Consider the following 26607-nt stretch of genomic DNA (forward strand, 5'->3'; position numbering starts at 1 on the left):
TTTTGTTTATAAAGAAATCATTTGCTCAACTGAAGTGAAATGTGTTCTTCTCACGCTGAAAGTCCACGCATAGTAAAAAGAACATCCATCAATATTGGACAGTGTGAATATTTTCACTTCATAAGTTAAAGCAGATAGCAGCTTCCTTGCAGCCATTTCTGCTGTGAGAATGGAATGATTCGAGTTTTCATCTGAAATTTCTGTGGTAATAAAAAGAACCCACTGGAATTTGAAAAATATATTCTTCTGCTCATTCATCTGGCACAAAAAATCATGGCAGTTTTTGCTATAGAAATGTTTGAAGTCAAAAAAGAAAAGAATGAGACAGATAACAAAACAGTATTTGCAAGACTCTTCTGCCTCATTTGGGCTGAATTGTACCGGTATTAAATGGTTGCTGACCCACTGAAATGTTTCAGTGTAAAGCAAAGTAATATACTCTGCTGCTTGTGTAAATGTGATTGAACCAAAGATCTTAAACGTATTCTCCGTTTGGGCCATGAGCCCCATCCATGCTCACTTTTTGAGAACATCTGGACCTCATCTGGATATTGTCTACCTTTGGTTACAATTACGGGCTTGTTCGCTCTCAGGCTCTGGTGAGAAAGCTGGCCAGCTCCTGTTCTACTGTACGAGTTTACAAATCATCCCCTCTTGGAAGAGGAAAGACACAGCCTGTGCCAAAGTTACCCCAACCCCCTGTCTTAATAAACAGAGGGCTCATAAATACAAGACAATACAAAAGTGAGGCTGTTAATAAAGATGAGAGCATTTAAACAAAAATACTGTAAACATCTGCCTTGGTTCTGACCTAATCTACACTATTGATCAAGCCAACTGCAGAAAGATCCACAGTGAACTATTAAGATTTCTCTACCTCATTTGCCCGTTTTTAATATGAGGAAAGACTTCACCTTTCAGTGAAGGACTTACTGTGCCCTGGATTTATCAGATATCCTTTCTGAGGTTTATTGGCACTGTTAAAAGTTGAAAAGTGGAAGAGAAGCTGCTGCACGCATTAATTATTCCAACACTACCAAATCTCTGGACTTTCAGGACATTTTAAAGCAGACTAAACAAAATTAGCAGGGAATTACCTGTGTTAAGATGGAGCCACTCTCCCTCTGACATTCAATACAGAATTTAGCTGTTTGGCTACTAGCCACCCTGATGGTTTCTCTTCCTTCTGCTTTCTAATGCTTATTATTGCTTAATCACAAACACAGCTGTTTCTTCATTTTTCCAGACAATATCAGTGGTTTCAGATACCCTGTGGCCTCTGTGTGTGCCTTCTGAATTAAAAACATATTTAAATTTGGCCCCCAAAGGAAACTCTAACTACCATAGTTTCAAGTTGGATTTTGCAGTGGCCAGCAGAAAAGCTTTTAAATGCACTATGTAGCCTAAATGCCTTTGTAGCAGACAGACTAGAAATTGCTTTCTTCAGGACCCGTTGTAGTATCTGGACAATCTATCTTCCTAAGAAACCAGCTGAAAAGACGTTTACAGAGGCTGATATGGCCTCAGGATGGATGAAGATTTAAATAAAAGCTGATCAATGCTTCTGACAAATGGAAAACCATTCAACGGCCACAGCAATGGAAGATTCTGCTTTAAATGGGTATTTCTGGGAAGCTGCAGGGTGCCGTGGTTCCTGATGAGAATTACCATGCACGCCAGCATCAAACACTCTCCCACGCACACTACTGCCAGGCAACATGCGGAGAGGTCTCTATCTGTAGACTCCTCAGATTTGAAAAATCTAACAAGGTGGAACCTGCAGTCACATGTGTGGCAGCAGGAAATAAAACCTCTTCCAGATTTATTTATTTTTTGCTGCTACATTTAACTGCATGTCATCCCTGAGCCACATTTTTTTTCCACTAAGCAAGGCTACTGGGAGGAGGGTCCTACTCAGGATCACATTTGCTCCTATGAAACTGCAGAAGGGGAAGGAGGCCACCAAAACTTGCACAGCTCAGGTGCTGTGCTCTGTCCAATTTACTCCCCCAGCCCCTGGCTTCTCTTGCTCACATCCTGGCTAGGGCAGCAGGAGGCAGTGGGTAAGACGGGCTGCTTTGCTGACCTCTAGACTGAAACAGCCCTTGTCTCCTGGCCTGTAGCGTTTAATGTCTCCATCAGCTCTGCGATGTGGGTCGGTGGTGGCTCGCTGGTGGTGAATCTCTTGCTCCTCTCCACGATCTCGTTTGAGCTGCCACTCCATCTGATCTCTCAGTTTGGACTGTTAGGTGCATGGGCGGTTTAGAACAAAAAAACAAAAAAGGACAGGAGGGAATAAAGAAAACAAAAAATGGGTAAGGTAGACGACTGAAAAACTACAAGACAAAGAAAAGCGTGAACAGAAAAACCAACTTAAATACAGTGGCATAAGAAAGTGAAGAGAACAAAACCAAAATGAGGATGAGCAAAATGATGGGCTGAAACATCTGAAAAGCAAAAAAGAGAAAGAGAGGAAAAAAGAATGCAAACACTGGTTATGAGGCGCATGCAATGAGGATGCATGAGTCAAACCAACAGCAAGCATACAAGTCATGAAGGATACGGCGGGATACAAGGCTCTTCCTTCCTTACTTGTGCTGTGCAGAAAAGCCATATCCAAGTGTGGCAGTTGTGGCGGCTTAGGCATGCGCCCATTGGCAGTGCTTTGGGGAGGGCAGTCCTTCGCTGGCTACTGTGCTTCTCACCCGCTGCTCCGTTAGGGGAGTGAGCTGCAAGCAGGCTTGTCAAAACACACCGCCTAGAAAACTGCTTTGGTGGGGTCCTTTTGGCAAGGCTTTTGAGAGCACGCCTGGCCCTTTTAAGAGAGAGCATAATAAAGACCTCTGCACATTTCTCAGCAAGGGTGCTAAAATTACTTTCATTACTAAATATGTATATATATATATTTAATTAATCTCTTCTTTCATGGGGAAACGCTGCTGTTAGGAGTAAAAAAGAAGGAGACACATCTCTACAGCACCGGTGGATTAGCCTTTTCGCCATGAGGAACCACCCCTGAATCAAAGGAGTTGTGCAAACAAACCAAAGAAAAACCTGGAAAGTGCTTGTTTAACATTCCGCACGCTCATACACCGCAGGTCTGAAATCATAACAAAGCAGCCGGGAGGAAAATCAGCTCTAGGGCAGCAATGCCAGCAAGAAAGAGAAACGATAGGAGAGAGAAGGCAGAGGACGGGCCCACTTACCTGGAAGTCAGTGATCAGCTCCTTCCCCAGGTTCCCGATAGGAGAGTCTCGGGACATGGACGTCATCGTGGATAGGAAACTGGAAGACTCTGTGAGGTGGGGAAGAGGAGACAGGTCCTCCATCTGCTCCTTAAGGCCCTCCCCGATGTGGTCAACCTTCTCCAAGAAGGTCTGCAGCTCCTTGCGGAAAGCTTTCATCCGGGAATTGACGGTGTCCAGGAGCTCTGGTTCGCGTCTTTCGTCTCCTCTTTCTACCTCTCCGCTTCTGAAATCCTGCTCCGTGGAGGGGCTGCTGGCTACATGCACCTTGGCGTCGTAGATCAAGCTGTCTGTGTCGGTGATAAGGCGCTCCACCGTCCTCTCGAGCCGCTCCGCCTCGCGCCTGATGCTGATTAAAGACTCCGTGTCCTCCTTCACTCTCAGGAGCTCGGCGGAGCACAGCTCGCTCACCTCAGAGGGCTTCCCGCTCCCAAAGCCCGAAGTCTTCTCGTAGACTTCTTCCGAGTCGCTTTCACCCCCAATGGGCCCCTCTCTCTTCGGTTGAGGCGGGCGACCCTCTTCGCTGTCGCTTTCCTTCTTCCCCGCGTCGCTGTCGGCGTCGCTGTCCCTGGGGCTGGAGGTGCGCAGGCCCAGGTGTGAGGCCAGGTCGTAGCGCTGCACGTTGGACATGAGGACCCTGTTCTCATACTGGAGCTTCATCACCTTCCCGCTCAGCTCGTTGATTTGCAGCCGGGCCGATTTGAGCTCCTCTTGCAGGGGCCCGCCGCACTTGGAAGCCGTGTCCTCCAGCCAGCCGGGCTCCTGGCCTGGCTCGAACTTGAACTTGCTCAGCTCGTTTGTGAGCTGCTTGTTATGATCCTCGACTTCGGAGATCGACCGCCTCAACAGTTCTGCCTCCTCCTCCACGAACTGCAAGTGACGGCGCAGCTCTGTGGCCGACTCCACAGAGTCGCCGTACGGCGAGGTAGGAATGCTTGAAATGTGGTCCCGGCTAAGACACTCCTTTTCATACTGGCACCTCATGTCCTCCATCTCAGCCTTAATCCCCCTGTTCTCCACCTCCAGTTCCACTATTTTTCTGCCCAGTATGTTGGCTTCCTCTTCCACCAGCTTCAAGCGAAGCTTCAGCTCAGCCTCCCTGGTGCTAGGTGGGCCCCCGGCCTCTCCGGTCGGGAGGGGACTGTCCACATCTCCATAGATGGACTTATATTTCTGGAGCTCCTGTTCCAGTTCATCCTTTTCCTTCCCCAGTTTGGCCATCTTCTTACGCATCAGCGACGCTTCCTCTTTGGCAAATTGCAGCTGGCACTTCAAGTCAGCACTGTCCTCCTGCCAAGAACAATCCCCCCCGACACACCAAAAAAAGTTACAAAAAATGTGCAACCCACTGCTACCATTCCCAAATCTTCCCTCCGTCCTCCACCCTCTGAGCTGCATCTGTCTCTATGCAGACTGTACAGAGACAGAGCTGCGCAAGTCCCACCATTGACACATCCAGTGACTTGGTCCACCTTCAGATGGAAAAGCAGCTTGAACAGAGTTAGAGAGAGAAACATCAGTGTGCCAGAACAAGCGCTCACTGACGCAAGAGTGCCAGCACAGGGCACTTGATACACGGTATCCCCAAATATGGAGCCAATTTTGTGGAAAACACACAGTACTCAAGTGAAAGGGTGCCAAGATTTGTTTGCGCTTTCTTTTTCATTTACTTTAATGATATCTTTGATCAGTTTTAGTATCATGAAACAGAGACTAACTAGTCAAATGAGGTTGCTCATCACAATCCCAAATCTTGGGCTTCCTAAACTAAAAAACACAACAAAGTCTGCTAAGCGGCATGGTTGCTTTGCAGAGCGAAGCAGCACATGATACACACTTGAATTACGGGATCTCCACAACATTGTGAAAGAGCTCAAGTGTCAAGCTGCTTTCAGTCGGAATAGGCAGCACTACTGCTGTTACTGCAGTTGGTATCACTGTGATGGAAGAGAGCGCGAGCTCTCCTTCTGCCACGGACAACTGTTTAGAAGGGAAGTTACTGAAAACAAACTCATTAATCCAAACCCGTCCCATGTGAAACCCTGTATTTTTTGGTGAGCACCAGCCTACTAACTGAGAGAGTTTGATCTTTTTTTGGGGGAGGAGAGGGAGCGCTGGGAACTCTGAATTACTGCATCTCACGGAAGAGACCAAGCTCCCCGCTGCATTGTGCTGACATGAGAGACAAGGTTAAGTAAATTCTAAGCTGATGAACAATTTCTTTGCATGAATCACTTTCATGAATTGTCATGGAGATACAGGCACTTGGCCTCAGAAGAGACACATTTATCAGCATTAGCGGCATAATAGCAGGCAGTCTTTGAAAGACGATCTCCCCAGACAGCAGATTTCATCACTGTTGTGAGGCCATGTGGACATAGGCCCAATTATCTATAGAAACTTCCTTTTAGTCTCTGTAGCACCATTATCTTCCACAAGCACCATTTTGTTACAGTTCCTAGAACAGCAACTGAATCAGGAGAAAACATGATTGATTTTAATTGTTCACCCAGATCAGGCTATTAAAAAAAAAAAAAGATTTACAAAACTAATTAAGGCTCAGCAGTCTGAGGAAATTATATAATTTCTAAAGTACACATCTTTCCATGTTGCTAATGGTGTCTTTTATGTTATCAAGATTAATCTTCCCCTACCCTGTTTAAACATACGCTAATTGCGTCTTAATTTCAGTTAATACCTAAACAGGCACAGAATTAATTGGTAGTGCATTTTTGAACTCGGTCAGCTTTGCTACTGATTTTTCCTTGTAGCAGGTTGCGGCTTTAAAATACTAAGTGGTCCAAAAACTATCTGTATATGTAAGTAACACAGAAGAGATAAACAATAACCAAAATAGTTGCTAGTTGTCAGTCATCTCAGTGGTAACCAGGAGTAGCTGCAATCAGCTGAGTAACTAAGACCCTGGTCTTCATTTTTCTGGCAAAAATGATGTGATTTTTTTAAGTACAATCCAGAAACATGTAACCTATTACAATCAGAGTCTTGACAGGATGGGCCTTTTTACCTGCTTCATCTCTTTCTCACATATTCACACTCCCTTTTTACACTCTTGACAGTAAATATATTTGCAAGTTGCTTTTCTCCTTATTAACTATAAATTGCAAATTCGGTGGCTAATTAAAACTTGGCAAAACAGTGCAGCTCCAGCTGAAGTCACTCTGAACTTCAGTTGCTCTAGCTGGATAAGACTGTAATATTAAAAGATCATGTTTGGTCAGGGCTGCACAATATACACACCTCTCTTCTCTTCTATTATTTACCAGCACTGCTGCAGGTTTCACTCATAAGGAAACACACAGTACCAGAGAAGTTAAATCTACATCAGTGCTGAAAATCAGAACTCGCAGGTGGGTCCATTAACTCTACTTTCTCCACTTATTTGGTAATAGCTCAGAAAAAGAATTGCATCTTGCACTTTCCTTATTCCCATTTCCTTTATAACCGAGCGTGCCTCACCACATTTGTTGGCTGCCTTTGGCTGCAAGAGCCCGGCAAGCCGGTGATGACTGCCGAATTTCTTGTATCATTTTTTGCAGACAGTTGCATTCATATACACACAGAGGTTGCAAGGGACAAGCCTGTTCGCATGCCTCCTCCTTGGGGTGGGCTCTAGGGATACCGGGAGGATATTCTAGGAGCTCTAGGGATACTCTTCTACCTGGAGCAGCTCACAGGGGAATCCTGGCCTGATGCTGGTGGGATTTCAAGTTAGCAGGATAGCAGTTGGTGGGTTGCACTCATGGCAAGTGGCAGCTTTCGAGGAAAGCTGCAGGGCTTCACGGGATCAGGGCCCTAATGATTTTGTTCGGCATCACTGTGCAATGCAAACCCAACGTTTCTGTGGGGTTAGGATGCTATTAGAGCAGAACAGAGCAGTTAACTCATTTAAAATGCAGTTAAAGTTCATCTTATAATTTCACCACTTTATTGTTACTTTTTGTGGGGAAAAAAAAAGCATGACCTTTGTGAGTTTGTTATTTTTTCACAAGAACTGAGACAAACAAGTTTGACTTTTTTTTTTTTTTACATTAAACCATTAAACAAACACAAGCCTCACACAAAATGACAGAGTTGATGGATGTTAACCTTGCCTACAAAATATGGATCCTGTTTGGAAAGGTGAGAAAGCTGGAGATCTTCCCTGCTTCTCTGTCAGGGAACCGTGACTACTGAAAAGCCCATTCCCAGCTTTTCCAAAGGAACAGAGCCAGGAGAGCTTATCAGTAACATCTAAGCATGCCAAAAGAATAGGGCTCTGACCTTCATGCATATGTCCCTCTGAAACTTTGTGTACAAGAAATATCAGCATTTTCTTGATCAGTTGAAATCAAGTAGAGACAACAAGAGGGTAAGAGATACCTACATAGGCTTTGAAATATAAGGCAAATTGAGGAAAGGGAAATCACAGAAATTAAAAATAATTCATTTTTAGATAAACCACAGATGGAAAGGAGGGGGAAAAAAAAGATGAAAGGTACAGTCTGTGCATCCTACTGGAGGGAGAAGGGGCTGGGATGTCAGGGGCTGAGCTCTGGCACAGCTCAAACGCATTTCACGTCCAGCATAGGGACACCTTCCTGAAAGGTATATATATGGAAGACTATATAGAAAGGGTAAAACTAGCGACAGTGCAAAAATGTTTTATCATCAGGGCTGCTAGTCATTGGTTTTAAAAGATCCTGAAGGATAAATGGGAGTTAATGATACTGAGAGTGAATATTTGCATGCTATAGCCCCCCAGCTCTGCGTAGCACCTCAGAGGGATGTTAATGGGGAAAAAGGTGGAAAGGAAAAAAACAGAGCCCTCCCTAAAGAGCCTATGGTATAATCTAGGCAAATGTAGAATGTGGCAATAAAGAAATGAAATAGTAACAAATTCATTATGCAACGTAAATGATGTGACAGGAATGAGGAGCTGATCAAAAATTCCCGGGGGTGATATTTCTTTTCTAGCGAGGAGACACAAAGAGAGACAGAGCCCAACACCATCTCTTCCACCGCCACCAGCTCGCGGGCGCTGCCAGGCACGCGATGGGGAAGCGCTGGGGTGCGGGTCTGCGGGCAGCGCGGCTGGACCAGCACCCAAGCGTCTGGCTGCTGCCAGGGCTCCTACCTTGCGCTGGAGAGGCACTTTTCTCTGTGTTTTGCCTGGTGCCTGGCATTTTCCAAGAAGTTCCACTTTGCCATTCTGCTGAATAAAAACTTTTTTTCTTCAATAATACCAGAGGCGGAGAGGCACTACTAAGAATTCCGTCTTTACATTACTTTCGAGACAATCAATTTTACAGGGTTTACTCAAGGTGCCCTGCAATGGATGTGACGTTCCAGCTAATGTTCATGGGGAGCTCTCAGTAAATAAAATACGGGATTTGTCATATTCTTGGATTATTTGGAAGTACGCAGATGGAATTTTCTTGAAGAAAATTCAAGAGCCACCTTGCATAGTGCTGCCCCAAAGGTTTTCATTCACAAACACAAATCCTGCGCTTGCCGGAGTTACTGTGTAAATATTTTCTTTTTCCCTGGGTGGGCTACTCGGTTAATTTTCCCAAGTCATTCCTGAGGCTTTCCAAGGCAAACTATGGCTGCTTTTAATGCCTGGGTTTGGCAGGAGAAAGCAAGCACAAGGACTCCATCCTCTCTCTACTTGTCTCTCTACCCAAGAGCAGGGAATAGGACAGAGCACGCTGCCCACCGAGCCCAGGGCCTACGTGCGGCCTCCCGCCTGCCCACCGCCCCGTCCCTGCCCCCGTGAGCACGCTCTAACGCCCTACTGCCCTTTTAACCACAAACCAACTGCTCTTTAGGGCTGCAAGTCTCGGCCGCGTACGCCGAGGCGGGCGGGGAGCAGGCGCCATCTTGTTTCAGTGAAGATACGATGTCGCCCTTGGCCGCGTTCGCCACGAGGTGAAACCCTATCCCCGTCTCTGGGGCTCTCCTGCCATGGGCCAGCCAGCTCCATAGAATGAGGATATCAATAAAATCGGTGTCCAGAGGGAGATGGAGTGGATGGATAGTTGGGGTATGGGATGGAGTGGGTGCCTGGTGCTTGCCCGCTGCCCGCGCCTGCGGGGAGAAACCCCGGGCGCCGCTCCCATGGGTGAACTGCACTCGGTGCCAAGGCCTTCATTAGCCCAGGATCTTTGGCACCGCGTACAAGTTTAGTTGGTCCCCGAGCTGTGATCCAATTACTCTGTGAGACAAGGTGATTTTTCCCTGCCTGTAGGAAACCTGCAGCGTGAACCTCCTGATGCAAGTACAAGGAACCTGAGAAGCAGCACGGCTGAGAGATCAAATTTGTGTCCTAAATTGCTTCTACATTAGCTCTGGAAGGTCTGAGCCAACTAAGGCCTAATTGCACTCTAGGTAATGTGTCTGATGGTCCTATAAATATCCATTTAAAAAAATTGTATGTTTTATCATGTGATTTTGCTCATAATCAAATGTTCTTGCAAACCATACCTGGGTAAATGCCTTTTTTTCTTTGTGAATTTCTCTGCTGCCTCTTCTCTTCAGGGAACTCTGAAATAGAAGCAAAGCTGCGTTATTGATACCCTAAGTACAAAGTCTGCAAATCTGAGATCACCATTAGAAAGTGAACTGAGGAGAAAGGGATGATATTCTCCTGCACAGATGGTGATTCAGTTATCTGTATTAATCCCAAAAAAGAAGAAATGATCAGAGCCTTTTCCGTGAATTTTTCAGTGCACAAAATATACCCCCTAGAAAAGGATAAAAATTAGTTAAAAGTTCACAGAGGCAAAACTCCTGTTTTATTCTCCTCCGGCCCACTGTGATTTGGGGGCAAACTTTGTTTTCAACAGGGCAATGATTTATGCTTGATGAATCCAGGGCAGACATCCAAGAATGTTATTCCCACTGGGTGTGAAAAACATTTGGGAAACCTCAGAGAGAGGCAACATAGAAAAAGGGAAGGTCAAGGATGTTTAAGTCATGTGGCATAACATTACAGGTTAATCACTGCTGGCAAACAGCCTGAGGAGCCCAGATAGTGACCAAGTACAAAAACATTCTCTCTACATATCTGAATTTATTTTGCAAATTAGATTAGTTTTGCAAATCTTGCAAATCTTTTTTTTTTAAATCTTTTTATCACTTTATAAGCAACTTTTCAACTTTTCTGCCAACTCCAGATCCCTTTCACAGTGGTTTATTCCACTGTTGTCTACCACTACCCGCAGTGATTTGCAACACGTTTGCACAGAGAAAGTATTCTGTCCGCTTGCCACTTCAACAACCAACACAGCAGACTTCAGCAAACTCCAGAGGAAATATTAATTTTTCAGTCCCTAAGGGCAGACAAAGCCTGAAGGATGATACTCCCCTAACGATCAATCTGACACTGTGGCCTCTTCCCTTTGCTTCAAGATTACATTATGGCAACCTCTATTTATATTTGCTGCACGAGGGCCAGGGCACCCACTGCGGGGCCAGCTGCAGCATCCGCCAGGCTAAATCCTGCCCTCAGCAACCAGTGTTAACCTCGTGCTGCCCGAGGTGCTTACGGGACTTAGCTGGCATTTACAGCTGCGTAACCGAGACCGTAATCTTCTCCTCCTGAGCCCAGTTTGAAGAAGCTGGTGCAGTACAAGGTTTGCAAAGCATGAGCTCCTGCAAGGAGGGAGAGGCATCCGGCTCCTCAGCTCTGTCCCCTCTCATCCGCTGTCCAAATCCAGGATGGCAGCTTGGAGTGGAACATGCAAGGCGAACAAAAGCGGTGGAAGCTCTGTGGCTTTGTGGCTTTACCTGACTATTAAGGTAAAATTATTTCGGCTACAGAGCTACTATAAATTATAATTATGGCACGCTAAGACAAATCTGTCCCTCTGCTCTTTGCAACACACGAGTAAGTGGTTAAAAGCCATTCATACACATCACCATATGCGCAAGACTTCCTACAGTTTATTTTTGTTAATCTGCTCCCTACTTTAATCCAGTGATTTCCTATAACTAATGAAGCTCAGTAAGAGAAATGCTTTTTCTTGGTAAGGCGATCTTTTTTTTTTTTTTTTTTTCTGGGTACTGAAACAATTTAATGAAAAATGATTTTTAAACACTGAAAACGTCATCTGAAAACCCATTACACAAGCTTAGCCAGAATAAGCAGAGTCACTGTGTTTTCCCTTTTTTTATCCCTCGGCACAGCATTACTCTGGAGGCAGATGTGTGACTGGAAGCAGCGACTAGGCATAGCAGCACCATTTCCCGGTGGGCAGGATGGGTTCCTGCAATTCAGGAGCCCCCAAACTTAGCCCTCATACAACTTTACCTGTGAATTCACACCAGAATAACTCGAGCAAGAGGATGCTGGCTAGTTGCTGCATTTAATTTGCAAGCTCTCAGAATCAGGGCTGAGCTTCCCAATTTCTGCGGTGCCTCCAAGCACTACTGCAACAAACCACTGATCCTTGCATCAAATCCTGGCACCGCTTTTGCAGGCCAAAACATTACATTTAGAAACATACCTTGAGAAACTAGGTGGTAAAAACACACGGGCAGAAAGTAATAAAGCCGTTGCTCGATCATAAGAAATAATACAAGATAAAGTTTAGGTAACAGAAGTAGATGAGAAAAACAACAGGTAGGGATCTGGCTTTGCGAGTTGGTATGTACCACTCCTCACTTTTTAACAAAAAAATGGATTTCACAGGTACAAACTAAACAAGTTCTTAACCTAATGCAAAGATAGGGCCTCACTTTAAACACCTTCATACTGCCCTATTTGTTCTGTGTGAGAACAACCTGCTGATGAGCTCGGCTGGAAGACTGCTCTGCATTTCCATGATACAGAGATTCAGCTTCTGTTCTCACTAGGGAGAGAACGGAAGATCTTTGGGGGTGCTTTATTGAGCAAATATCAGTGGATTATAGAGCAAAACCAAGCACATGGCTGCGCAGGGTATGACCAGGAGGAGCTACCAGACTCATGATGTCAGTGACCTCCTCTACGCGAGAGGGACACCTCCATTTTACCACTGTGGGACCAGGTTACTCTTAGATGTGAAACACCAGCCAACAGAGCTGATGTTCTGTCAGCACCGCAAGGGAAGTCTGAGAGTAGTCATAAATGTGAACACATGGAATGTCCCAAGTTTTCATACTATGTGGCAAAGATGAGACTGCAGGTGCCAAAAGGAGGCAGTAGAGGAGGAACTGAAAAAAAAAAAAAAAAAAAAAAAAGAGAGCAGCAGCTGCTAATAGCTGCCAGCCTGTCTTTTTATTCATGGCTACAATAACAGCAAGTCATTTTGGATGCAGTTGGGCATCTACAGGCAGGTGTGGGCCTGATATCATACGCGGATCAAACTGAATCTGCACAGTCAAGGAGTTAGCATTGAAGTGACCATGTTTGCAGCTTAGGAACAGAGCGGCCGGCTCGGAAAATCTGGCTCTGAAGGCAGTTACTGCTACTGCTGTGTGCAAGGATTTACACGCAAGCATCACTGTGGCTTTTGAGCTGCGTAAGCAATGCTGCATGTGCAACGGCAACGCACGACTGATGGCTTGGAAATGGATTATCACAGTTACGGTTCACATTCATTAGGAAGTACTGCCTGGGAGAGGAGCTCACATTACTTTAAAAACAAACAAACAAAAAATGCAAGAGTGACCAAAAACGCTTGCTCCAAATAAACTGGTGGTTTAAATGGGCTGCTTTCAGATTGGGACTATGTCTAAGGGAAACAGTCCCAGAGCTGCACAGGGGCATTTCACAGTGAAAATCAACTTCTTGATGGCTGCTAAGCACCCTCTTGTTCAATAGAGTACAAAAAGTCTTTCCAAAAGTCTTGATTCAGAAGTCTTTCCAACAGATGGCTTCCTGCAGAGCGGTTTTACTCCAAGGTCCACCAGTGGTTTGAATGACAGCAGGTCCGCTTGGCACCAGAATGCAGGAGAAGAAAAATGGGTCCCCTGCTGCTTGGAGGGCACACTTATCCCCCCGTGATGCAGAGCAGTGTTTGCCACCCTGATTCAGGAGTACCTCCCGGGAGGTTTTTTCCTGGCGCTGGGGTGGGACAGCATGGGAGGGTCATGGCAGAGTATGGCAAAACCAGGAGATCTCCTTGCTCCTTCAGCGGCAAACTCTCCCTCGGTGCATATGCGGCTCCACGGGCATGGCAGTCAGTTTCCCTCTTTTTTCCCCTCAAGTTTTTGCACATTCAACCTGCCAGGGCCCAGTACTGGCCGCGTGCAAGATCCCCCTGTAGAGCCCCCTCCCAGCCTGCCTGGCCTCCTCGATAAAGACAAAAGCTTTTGTGCAAAGCCGGCCACAAACAAGCTCTTTTTAACAAACACCCCACTGGAAGAGCATGAAGCAGATGTGCTGCTTAGGAGGGAGGAAAGACAGGTAGCTTTTGGCCTCTTTCTGAAAACCACTTGCTGCTGCTGACACCCATCTATGTGGGGAAAAGGAAGCGCCTCCCATGTCTGCAGCAGCATCTCTATCTCTAAAGGCGGGATGTCCCTTTGCAAAGCCAAGGTGCTCCTGATGACAGGGCATCCACCAAAATTTTGTTTTGGCACCACACGATGCCTCTGCACTGGGATCATGCCTGTACTTATGGGATGCTTAATCGAACTGGGAAGCACAATGAAACCCTAATTGCTTCTCAATTGCTGTAGGCCCTTGAAAGAGATATCTCACCAAGCCCTGATAAAGCTGCCTTTGACGCAAGCGATCTGTATCTGCTCTCATTCCCATGTGTGCCTCATTTACCAGAAACCTCGAAATGCCGTGATATTCATCACTCACACGACCCAGCAAAGCCAGCCATGTCTGAAGCATCATAAGCATTACGGTTCAGGGGCAAAGCTCTCCTCTGAGTGAAAAAGCAGTAGCAGAGACCACTCGCTTTCAGCACCAGCTTAAATTTCCCTAACGCTTCATTACTCTGTTTTGTGAGGCTTATGAACAGGGGCTTTAGACGCACCTCTTTTGGTTTTTTTTTTGCCTCTTGCAGCTCACACACAGCACCAGTTATCTCTCCCGCCTTCATGGTGCCCTTTGCATGTGCATGGACACTGCAGCCCTAGCACCGAGGTCGGTATTTACAGGCAAGGGGGTCCAACAGGGCTGGGATGGGCTGCGGGAAGGAAGGTGCAGGTTACTCCTGCTTTTCAATGGTCTTCAAGCAGGGTCTGCAGCTCTCGTCAGGTCGGGGCAGGAGACAGCTGGGCTGGGGTGGTGTTGGCTCACAAGAGAGCATTTCACTTCGTATTTGGGCAGCAGAGGCTGGCAAGGGGACCTTAAAGCAATGCAATCCTTTTTATTAATGTAATAATTGCCTTTATAGCAATAATTGGTAAACAATTACAGCATGGAGATGGAGTAACTGCTATTAATGTAATAACTGAGGTCCTGCAAGAGGCAGCCCAAGCACTAACTGGCGTTACCTCTGTGCTTCCGACCAAATACTTCATCTATGTGTTAAGTCTAGTAAAATGGATTTTAAACAGTCCCCCTAAGTGACACTGTGTTAAGCCATGTGTCCAAATTACGCGCTGTGTGTTATGATATATAAAGAAAATTATGATACTGTGAGACCAGACCTCCCTTTCTTTGGTTCCTTTACAGGTGAAGTCAGTGAGAAGCAGCCCCGCTTCTCTGCCCTCCTGCTAAACCCTGACGTGCCACGGGGAAACGCGCCCTTCCCAGCCCTTCACCCTGTGCCGCTCTCACACGTTAGTTTCAAATTCGTTTTGGACCGCAGGAGCCAGCCCACGAACGCGGTGCCAGGCAGCCCATAAGGGCAGAAACGGAGCGGCCCTGGCTGGGCTTGCCAGCAGGGACGCTACTTTGCGGCCTGGCCGCAGCGTGTGTAAGGACACGTGTGCGAGGCCTGCTGCTGCTCCAGAGCCAGCACCGCGTGCTGGAGCGGCAAGGCGCCAGCTGAGAGAGAGCCAGGCCTGGGGGAGGCTTGCAAGACCTTACAAACCCCCTTTCCCCTCTTTTCTCTCCTGTGAAAGCAAGCCCCATGAAACAACAGGTTTCATGGTAGAGCTGCTCTGCCATCAGTGTCGCTCCGACCAACGCTGCCGCATCGCACAACGCAGAAAATGCAACCTGCACCAAACAGGAGGGGAAATGCTCCCCTCTCCTCTCCGCTTTCACTGGGAAGCGCTCTAAATCCTACATCTTTCCTCAAGGAATGGCACCCAACGCCGCGCTGCCGTGTCACGGGCCCCGGGCAGGCGGCCAGGGTGGGTTTTATGAGCTGGCCTGCCCCACAGGTAGTGTGCGCAGAGAGGATTAGGAGATCACGTTCCCGAAGGAAGACAAAACCAGAGCGTTTAGCACCGATCGATGCACACCCAGCATGGTGTTTCCTGCAGCGCAGCCACTCCGCTGTGGGCATAAATATAAATTTTTCAGCAGAAAACTAAGAAGGTAGTTTTATATATATTTGTGCTTATATATATGCTCAGGAACAGATACCTGTTCTCCAGCTGCATACAGAGAAAGAGCTCTTTGCTTTTCCTGTTGTGGGGCAGACAGATTTTTTTTCCAAGAGCAGACAGAAGCATGTTCGATCTCCCTTGGATTACACCAACTTGCTGTTTCTATAAAGTATTAAATGAAATTCTAAAGAAGCTGAGAGATTAAAGGTCAACTGAGATCATCCTCGATGAACGTGCCCTAGATGATAGTCTTTGTAATCCTTGGTTGCCCATCTATTATCTCACAGTCACCAGGGCACTGTCCTCTGACTAAAGGTTTCTGTTCTTCACACTAGTAGAATAAAAAGATGAGAAATCCACACTAGTCGCTGGTGACATTTTTGCACCTCGTATAATCTCTCCCTGTAACACACATTCCCATACATCATTCAGTGCATATAACAGTTTACAGATAAGTGGTGTGTCACCCGAAAGACATCCATATTCAGCAAGCCACGGGAGCCACAGCTCAGTTCAGCACAGCACAGCACAGCACAGCCACAGCCACAGTTCAAGCACAGATAAATTTAGTTCTGATCCGGGGACAAGGCTATCAACTTGTAGGAAAGAAATTCAAGCCAGAGTTAGCATTTGTAATTAAGAAGCTGTGGAGCACAGGCCAAGGCAAGTGCGGGTGACAAGAAACGGAGGCAGCTCCTGCTCTAGCCCACTTGGCTCCAGGGGGAGCAGATTTAAGAGCACCGGGGTTCCCTGGTTACTGACGGGGGAGAAGTGTTAGGTCATCTGTGGGTGCAGTTCCAGTTGAAAATGGTCATCAGGGGAAGAAATTGTCAGTTAGGAAAGCCAGTATAACTGCAAACGCCCTACTTAGTAAAGCTAGTCTATGAAAGTGTGTCAGGAGGAATCCTGACACAAGCTCTATGAGATGAATATAGCTCCACACGGACGCACTTGGGAGGAAGCATGACAAGCCCAAACAGGCACATGTTCCTATAGGAAACAAAAATCCACGTGCACAAACATGTTATGAAAGTGGTCCTGAATGCAGACAGCAAAGTAATTCTGCGTGAGGCATTTTTCTGAGGATACCCTAATGTAAGCAGGTTCCTAGCTTATCCTTCACTATTATTCCTCCTCCTGGGCTTGGGCTATTCATAACCCAAGGCAACAGCCTTTACTCAAGCAGCTGGCTGGTTATTGGGATTCACGCCTGTGGGAGGTGGACTTTGCCTTTTAGGCAAAGTTCACAGCTTTACCTTGCCCTGTGCTTCATCTTCTTGCTGTATTTTATTCCTGAACTTCTGTTTAGTCATATTGAAAATATCTGAGTTTCATCACGTCTCTTGAGAATCTACTCCATGCTTTCAGCAGTCCTAATAGGGGAGAATCTCTCCTCTCTGACAATTTATCCTGCTGTTTTTGTACCTGTTTGCACTTTTATAGTTAAGCAGACACAAGAAGCTTAAAACACATTACAGATACACAGCTTTTTAATCCTATCATTGTGCCCAGTTCTAGTGTCCGCCACTGGATTGTGCTGCTGCAAATCCAATCTCAAACGCAGAATGAAAGAGAATAAGGAAGTAGCTCCACAGACTTCACAGGTCTCTGGAAGCTGGTGGCAACTGGGGTGTCCTAAGGTTGGAACCACAGTCCAAAATGCACAAATTGAGCTTATCGATCAGCAAGAGCTTATTGACCCCGTTTGCAGGGGCTGTTACTGTTGCTGCATGGTAAAGACGAGGCCTCTGAAGCTCATATGAAATTCAGCTTCTGAAATACAATTTTCTGACATTAACTCACAAGTCCTTCTATTCTCTGGGTACTTGGCATGCTGAAGTACATCAGAGCAGGAGCCTCCTCACATGTTTTGTATCCGATTTGTCTGCTGCAAAGAATCTCTTCATGTGCAGAAAGCTTTGCAAAATGCTTGGGAAGAGTCAAGTTGCAATGACATGAACCTGCTGGCCATTGTAGGCTGGGGAAGTATTCTGGGGAAGTACCTTTTATTATTCTTACTGACATTAAGAAAAAAAAAAGGAAGGAAACACTTTTACTATAAATCACCAGGATTTAATCATATTATACACGACTAAGTGCCAGATATTGCCAGCCAGCACCGCCACTCTTATGTTTCCCTGAGGATCCTGTAGATCCTGCTGCTCTAGCAAAACAAAACAAAAGGGAAAAATCCCAAACCATCCAGCTAAACAGTGTTTCTCTACTGCTGGTCAGGGCAACCGATCCCGAGGAGGACGTTTCCCCCCTGGCAAAAACAAACTCCTCATTATATTCTAAAATGAAAGTGTCTGCACTGATGGATCACCTTGTGACCTGACGCACGGCAGCTAAGAGCGGAGCAGGATGTAGCCTGGCTTGGGCGCAGGAGATTAGTGTTGGTGAATAGTATGTGTGTGTGCGAGTGAACAGAGACAGCCCTGTGAACGGACGGGCACAGACCTGCAGGGGCTGTTAACATCAGTACTTCTCAGGTGACAGCGTCTACGACAATGATAAATTAATACACCTCTTTTCTTTTAATTAAGACACTTATGAAAGCTGCTTCTTTTTAATAAGCCATTGCTTATACTTTCTTTATGTGTCCTAAGCCAGCTGGACGGAGCAGACCCTTCCAGGCCAACTCTTCCTTTGCCCACCCTCTGAGCATGGCACAGCAAGAAGGCAATGGGCAGCATAAGGACACGAGCACCTGCTTTTCTAATTCCAACCCTACTTTAAGGATTCCTAGAGAAATTTACTGATAAAGGAACTGCCTAATTTGGCCCCTTGCAAAGGCTAGTAATTTGTGGCATTTGCAAGAAATCCCCTATTGAAAATACGACCTCCTTCATGTCTTTCAGGTAGGGCACCCACAAAATGCTGCTGTGCAAGCACAAGGCAATTGGCGTGCAGAGATTTTGCTCAGATCCGCAGCTATATGAGGAGCAACAGGACAGCACTGCACACGTACTAGGCCAGACACCCCTCAGAGCTGCTGCAAGAGGTTGTGCTGTGCTGCTTGGGAGCCCGACTTACATGTTGCCACGGACACAATCACATTGTGTTTGCATTTTATTCCAGAAAAATTCCTACGGGTGCTAAAGCAGGTTCACTGGAGCCAGGACACCTGGGCTCACGCTCTGCCCTATGAGAGACAAGGAAGGGGAATAAAACTGCTTTATGGGACTGATCTTCAAATGCAGCTGCTGATTAGGGATGAAAATCTTAAGCAACAGCAGTTTTTTAAGATGCATCTTGACACATTTCTCTTCTGTTTCTAGAAACCTTGATGCACTTTATTTTGCTTTGAAAAATTTGAAGTCCCAAGGATTTTCCAAGATCCAAGCAGACTTTGAGGCCCTAATCCGTTATTGGGAGGTAGAAAGTTCATAAAAACAGAAGCAGGTAGTAACTGGTCTTGACCATCGCTTCCAACCCTCCCGTTTCTTTTTATTCCTGCCCTGCCACTCCAAGCTCCTGGGAGGAAACACTGGGCTCAGGCTGCAGCTTCTGGAGAGGCAGGAACAGGGACAAAGCTGGGAGGAGCCCGGCACACACAGGTATCACATGCCTGTCTGGGAGGACAACTGCACTGCAGAGGCCAGTGATGTGCACGTGGGACAAGGAGGCAGCCACTGCACTGTCCTGCCCCACGGGCTGCCTCCTCTTGCCCCTCTTGGCGCCAGGAAAGCCCCGACTCACCGCCCCAGATAACCCCCGGCTTCCCAAGCTGGCTGCATTATGTTCCCTTCCTCTTGCACATAATCCAAGGGAGAATTTTCAGAGCATTTTCATTTACACAGGAAAACTTCAGAAAGCTGCTTGTGCTTTGAAGGAAACCAAGAACTTCAAGCAAAACTTGATCCCGAGTAAAGCAAAAAACTCTGAGATAATTATTTTTAATGCCTTGGAACTGAAACTCCTTTAGATGAGTCCTCTGCCTGTTCATTTCACTGCCAATGTAAAAATTACAGGTTTCAGCCCAGCAGTTTACCATTACAGTGAAAACTCAGATGGAAGCTTGTTGCAACCTTCAGTTCTATGAGGCATAGGTAAAACCATCCCCCTCCAATTCCACGTGAAAATTCCTCACGCTTAATAATGATGCCTAAAAAATGTTTTTTTTAACCCTGCTTTTAGTCACTGAGCTCCTGTCAGCAGTACTTATGCTCTGTAGTACTTGGTGCTACGACGCCAGTAATGAGTTGCAGATACTGCAAGATGAAATAAGTGGGGTCCCCATCCCCTTCAAATGACTCAGCAGGGATTTTCTTGAAAAAGGGATTTTCTGAACACTGTTCAGCACTACTGAGACATAAAATAAAAAACTCATTATCGCCAAGTAAGGCAAAAAAGAATAACAAAAAAAAGCAAAGCAAAAAAAGAAAAGCCAGCCAAAATTCAATAATCCATGCTATTCCTACAAGGCAAGGAGCAAGGAAAGCCCAGGTTTGTAGCAGATCCTAATGCAAGGCGGCATCCCGCTGACCTCCCTTCGGTCGGGGTGGCAGAAGCTCAGTCCTGTGCTGGGCAGGCCCGATTTTTCAGCACACTTATCAGGCTTCGTGTGCCTGCTCTGCAGGATGGACTTTGTCCCAGCCCTCCTCCTTCTTTTCTTTAGGCCCTTCTTTCTCTCCACTGCTCTCTGCCTTACGTTGTTTTCCCTAGTAAGGGTGCATTTAGGCCTCGAGCCTGTCAGGCGGCTCTTGTGCATGACTTGACCGTTTCTGCAAGGAACCCAGGCACCGAGCCCAGGATACGGAGCCAGGGAATGGGAAAGACTCCTAAAACTTTGCAATTACTGACTGCAAAAGTATGCTGAAAATACTGCAGGCCACCAGCTGATTGTATTTCTATTAAGCATTTCAAACAGCAATGTTTAATGCCTTCCTTTGAATGAACAGCTATTCTTGCAGTTTTTTTCTTGAACTAGTGTTCTCCACGCAAGCACTGATTTTCCCAAGAATTATAAGGCCTTAAATCCGAAAGTGTTGGATATTGGAGGTGGTGCCAGATGTCCCCCCCTGCTATACAGGGACATGGGTCTCTCTGCCACCACTAAGGCATCAGCACGTTCCCAGGAAACTAGACTGGGCCCAGAGCAGGACTAAACTGCAGCAGCAGTATTTTCCTTCTGGCTGCGTTTTAACAATGAATGCAAATGCATATAGGCTTTTATGGTCTTTGAATGTTTCTATTCAAATCTTTCCATTCAAAAGGCTTTTTTTTTTTCTTCCCCTCAACCGCCCATCATGAAAACAGAGGCTAAAAAGCAACCGGTCCTTTTCTGAATCACGACTGTACAATAGTGTCACCTAAGGGGTGACATTTTTGCTTGGCTCTTCCATCCCTTCCTAGACGAAAACGGAACAATCTCAATATAGGAAATCCTGCACTTTTGAGGTGTTTCGTGGGAAATGAAAGTATCCAGCCCAATGGCTGCACCCAACTAGAGACAGGCTGACACTTTGAGCTCTTCCAGCAGTTTTTAAGTTTGCAATTTTATTTTCTTAGGATCCTTCTGCTGCTTTCCTGGCAGGCAGGGTGCCACAGCGGAGCAGCCAGCTGAACCTCCACAACCCTTGGAGTCTCCTTGTCCTTTCCACACACCGCACCATCCCTCACCGAAAGGAGTAACCAGCCCTGGAGAGGCTCAGGGACCAACTCGTTCAAACAGAACAAGAATGGCAGAAGTTTTCAAGCCTGCAATGCTGGGATATTTGTGCAGGCGGGCTGGCTCTCTGTGCCCAGCTGTAAAAAGTTGCTGAATGAAGAGAAAAAAAGAAAATAATGTTGCATTCTTGCCCTTCTTACTTACAATCGGTTGTTTATGAAGCAAACAAGCCCTGAAATATGCAGACTTCCCTGCAGAGCCTTGGAGAGGGTGCGCAGTCAGCAGAGCTCTCAGATATTTAGTCTGAAAATTCAGCTGTAAATGTCAAGCAGTCACACAGAAAACGGAATGAAAATGCCCACTTTGGGGCAGAACATGCAGATTATTCTGTGACAGAGGTTGTGATTTAGATTTCTTTACAAGCCTATTTCTCTTGTTTTACAGACAGATGACCAGTGCAGGTTTGGTAATCAAGAACTGCTACCTGCCAGTCACCACTTCAGCAGGGATTTCCTGCACTGCCCGATTTCTGGATCATGGTCTGCCCACGTTTGTAACTCTCAGGGCTGTTGCAAGGAATGAATCTTTGCACTTTGAGTTTGCAAATATCTGCACACTATATGCAGAATAACAGCCATAGCTATAGTCACTTGATTATTGCTCAGACAACAGAAATTGAAAGATGAGAGCTATCATGCAATTACCTTACATCCAATTTAAAAAAACTCTCCCCATTAACCTTGACTAAACTCTGTGCATAATTGGGCACAACTTAAAAAGCAGACAGGTTTTACAAATAAACGTACCTCAGCTGATTTCACAGTTACACAAATAGCAGTCATAATTTATTCTTCATTTCTCTTTGATGTTCTCCCACACTGAAAACACATGTCATTGCACATTATGGCAGCTCTGCTGGAAAGGAGCCAAATTCAGCACTGGTGTTAATAGGTGCAACCTGGCAGGAGCCAACTGTGATGCAGCTGCTTCCAGGAGGGACAAAGCCCGTTCAAAGCTCTGTCAAACCATAAAGGTTGTAGTTTTATACCTTTAAAACAAGCATGTGCAAGTCTGCTCCCCTCCTTAATTTGATACTGTTGTCTTCTTGCATGTGGAGATCTAAAGCAAAGCAGGTTGCACAGAGAAGAGAGAGGGAAAATTTACAGTAAAGGTAAGGAGATTCCCAGGAAAATCCAATGGCCAGGTTTGCTTTTCAGCCGAAGCCCTGCGGAGGAGCCTCTCTGAGCTGCCTATTTTAAGCTCTGACAAAAGACAAAGATTTTCCAAGGCGGGAAGTGCTTTGAGTTCATTAAAGGAGGCTGCCGCTGGCACTGGTTTGTGCAGAGAGGCAAAGGGGCCCTGGTGGGAAAAGTCCTTTTCCCTAGGGCAGAACTGGCTGAGTTTGGCGCAGCGGAGCCACAAACGCCGAGGCCAAGGGAACTGTGAGGCAGACTCGTGCCTGTGGACACCATCCTTGTCCTCCTCCACTTCTGGGCATGAGCCCAGAAAAAGGCTGCTTCAGGCCCAAGAATTTCGAGCCGCGTTTATTAGCAGCAACTCCCCTCTTGGGAGGCTTCCCAAGAGCTTGCGGTGCCCAAATCCCAGGGGGACGGGCTGTGAGAGTTAAGGTCTCACCTCCCAAAATGTGCTGCCCTTCATGCGGAATCGAGCACACGGGGAAGGTCCAGCCCAGGGCAGAAATTCTGTCCTCTGGAAACGGGCACTACGCAGGACCCCAAGAAGGCTGCAGTTACAGGCTCAACCTAAGAGCAAAGAAGGGGCAAGAGGGGCACGACGGCAGGGAGAACTGCCAGTGAGAGGCAATAAACACTTAAAAACATTTTATAACTGAAAATAACACCCTGACCGGAAATTAACTGGGCTGCTGAGCGTTCCCCACTGGCTGCTGCTGATCTAGTCCACAACTGAACTCGTTCTTCCAGGCCCTGCCAGCTCTTCCGAGCCGCTTCCACAAGAGCGAGAGAGCACATTAGCTATTCAGGCCCGTCGTTTGGTAGGGAAATACAGTCCCTGCTCCAGGTGGGACGCCCCACGTGGCCTCCACATCAGAGGAGCAAAACACGCTCCTTGCCCTATCTGCGGATGAAGGCCTGACGCCGGCCCCATGGCGCCTGGGCCCTGGAGGTTCCTGCTGGACACCCACCTCAGGGGGCGGCCCAGCTCAGGGTGCACTGACCGCAGCCTCACGGCAGCTCGCACGGTGCGTTCCCCAGAGCACTGCAAAGCTCCTCATGGGCAGCACGTGGCTCCCCACATGGAGCTACAGAGCAGTGCGGAGCTACGGAGCGCAGCCAGGGCATGAAGGAAACGCGGGAGAGGACATCTCAGGCGACTGCTGCTAATGACCCAAACCATCTGTCTTTCTTCCCAGTGCAAATTAGCTATTTATGCTGGCATTTCCTTTTCCCCCCAGACAGCTTTTTCTACCGCTGGCCATAGTATTTTAAAGTAATATAATCTAATTTTAATGGCAGCAATTGTCAAAAAATGAAAAAATAGCAACAAGGATAACTGTTGCTGTCCTAGCAAACAGAAATATAAAAAAAGTACCATGCCCTTAACAGAGAAAAGATGAAAGCTGGTCAAGCCTGTAAGTCCCACTACAACCAAGTGTTACTAGTGATAATTACAGTCATTTAAAGAAAACTATGGCCACAGCTACAAAAGGAGTGGCCAATATTGAATTCTTCATATGGATCATTCTCCTACCACAAACAACAACAACAAAAGCAGTGATGGACACTAATGAGAAAAAGCAAAGAAAAAGCTCTCTGTCAGCAAAAGCTTGTCATAAATGCGTAATCTGAGACAGACTCTCCCTGGTCTTTCTCAACCGATTTATGCCTCTAGCAGAAATAAGTCCATTTCAGGACAGGAAACTGTCCTTGAATGCCTGTAGATGTGAGCACTGCTTTAGCAGAAAGGTAAGGAGAGGATACACAGGCCAACCAAGTGGTCCATCCATCTTTCAGTAGGATGTCCCCACGGCAGCTGCCACCAGCTGCTCCAGCGGAGTGCATAAGAAACCTTGTGCTGAGTTATTAAAGGACAGCCTGTCTGAGAGAGGAAGTCTCCTATATACTATTACCAGCTACAGACCAGCTTTGGTCCTCAGCATGAAGTCTGTGGCCCTTTCAAGGCTTTGAAGACTTTATCTTTTTTTTTTTTTCAAGACATGCCATTACAATCCTAAGTATTAGCAGCTAGCCAGTGGCTATGCGCCTCTAGCAAATGTGAATATTCTGCAATGTAAAAAATGGACCACACTGAATTGCAAAATGTGGCCTGAGGCGCATGAGTGGTTTCGTATTTACACTTCCTTTGATCTGTGGGCTCAGATCAGCACGCACGGCCCGATTCAGACCTCAGGGGTGATGTCGGGGAAGGCTTCACCTGCTTTTTAGGATGAAAGCGTAGAACTGGATGGTCTCTCTCCAACCTCTTTTGAATAAATTTTAATCTGACCTGAGCCCAGACCTTTGTATATGATTGTAAGCCAGCCAGCAAATAAAGAACACTGGATTTGGACTTAAATTTGGACTTCTATGAGGCAAACATTTCCCCCAAATACACAGACTTTGCTGAGGAGCTTTGCCAGCAGCAGCATTTCCTGATGTTCAGGCTTGAAAAGGCAACGCTGTTGTCGTAAAGGGGCTCTCACAGGAGCGCGCAGCTCGTAGCGAGAGGCATCCCCGGACGCTTCACACCGAGATGTTCCTGGTCCGAGACCAGGAAGCTGGATCCGACCCACGTATAAGAAGGAAGCAGCTGGTCACCCCTGTTTTGTACAGCTGGGACTGAGAGCTAAAGCACTGCATAAAGTTAAGAGTATTCCCAACTTTTCTCTCATCAAGCAACATAAAACACCTAAATGGGAACTGCCAGAAGTAGCAAAGCTGAAACGAACTTGTGTTCTCACGGTGAATAACACTTAAATAACTCTTGCTTATTTTGCTCTTTGTCTAAAGCACCTTGAATATATCTACTTGTTTCTAAAGGTACTTGAGACAACTGTTTCCAGAAAGCTGCTTTGTTGAGAGGGATCTTGAAAAAAACATTTTTGTTTGAACAGACCTGGGAAAATGTACGTCCTACACAGACTTTTCTTTTACTTGTTATTGTCTTTCTATGCACTGAAAATGCAGCTGAAGGCATAAACGGCTGCAATACTGCAAGCTATAAATATGCTACTTATGCTGGAGCGCTGCTGGAATGATTGGGATGACTTTTTCCAAAAAGAGCTTTTCAGAGATAATTGATAGAGCAGATTTTCCTGCTCCTCTAAGAAAAGAGCTCCAGGTATGTGTGCATCAAATGACAGGACACATATTTCTGGTTTTACAATCTAAGAGAGGAGGAATAAAGGCCTAACAAAATCTTCACAATAACCCAAAGTATATCTCAGCAGCTCTACTCCAAGTAGTTCCTTCTGGGGACATTAAACAACATGCCAATTTAATTTTTTTACTAAATGATGAGCTCAAACTACACCGACAGCAATGTGACCCAGGAGGGAGGATTAAAGACAGCTTAGTTACTCACAGGCATCTGCCCCCACACTGGCTAAGTCTTATTTCATCTGAGAGCGACTAACCCAGGAACATGGAGGATAATGTTATAAAAAAGCTACACTTCACAAAATGGAAAAATTAAATGGAGCAATGCTAGGTGGAAGAAGCCAAGTAACCTAATACGGGAAAACTGGGCACAAAAACTGGCTACTCTTACAATCATGAAAGGAGAATATTTGAACATTGTCCATGGTGGGAAGGCCACAAGAGAGCCGAAGGGAAGAAACTCTCTTTTCTGGACTGCCATGCAAACTACAGGCTACTGCCTGAAGGGACATAGCATTATTATGGGATACAGATGGAAGCAATTTTAGGATGGTGTAAAGCTCAGCCAGTTTGCAGATTGTCTATTTAGGAAGACGAGATACCAAATACTGCAGGCTCGCTTGCCGAAAATGAGTGGGAAAAATAAGCATAGGGAAAAAGACGGTGCCCTAGACAGCCCTTATACTTATTCTCTTATTTTGACATGGTTTATGTATCTCCACAGATGAACCCATATGGGCATGAAATTCACTGCATCTGTATATTCTACGCATCCTGCATCTGCATATTTTATTTATAGAGCTGAATAAGAGCATAGGTTCTCCCCTATTACAGCCCACAGTGTACTCAATTTCACTCGAACATCTTCATTTCGACATTAATACATTGTAAGTAGATTCACCTATTTAGTGCTCACACAGCAAATGACCTCATAACATAAGTTTTTAGG

The 26607-nt window shown here is 46.1% G+C and overlaps 1 protein-coding gene across 2 annotated transcripts in view; it reads right to left on the reverse strand.

The window, feature by feature from the left end:
* The window catches only part of MTCL1 (microtubule crosslinking factor 1), a 96745-nt gene that overhangs the window by 39640 nt on the left and 30498 nt on the right, over positions 1–26607 (reverse strand). The window contains exons 4-7 of one of the 2 annotated variants that reach the window (XM_088524067.1): positions 9729–9788; positions 8380–8454; positions 3207–4535; positions 2087–2242 (exon numbers count right to left, since the gene is read on the reverse strand). In XM_088524067.1, the coding sequence (XP_088380193.1) occupies positions 2087–2242; positions 3207–4535; positions 8380–8454; positions 9729–9788 (1620 nt within the window). The remainder of the gene's footprint in view (positions 1–2086; positions 2243–3206; positions 4536–8379; positions 8455–9728; positions 9789–26607) is intronic. The other variant, XM_088524068.1, reaches the window with a different exon arrangement.

Source organism: Tinamus guttatus, unplaced genomic scaffold (genome assembly GCF_059628265.1).
Source record: "Tinamus guttatus ecotype Peru unplaced genomic scaffold, ASM5962826v1 Tinamus_guttatus_pri_ptg000203l, whole genome shotgun sequence".
Taxonomy (NCBI): Eukaryota; Metazoa; Chordata; class Aves; order Tinamiformes; family Tinamidae; genus Tinamus; species Tinamus guttatus.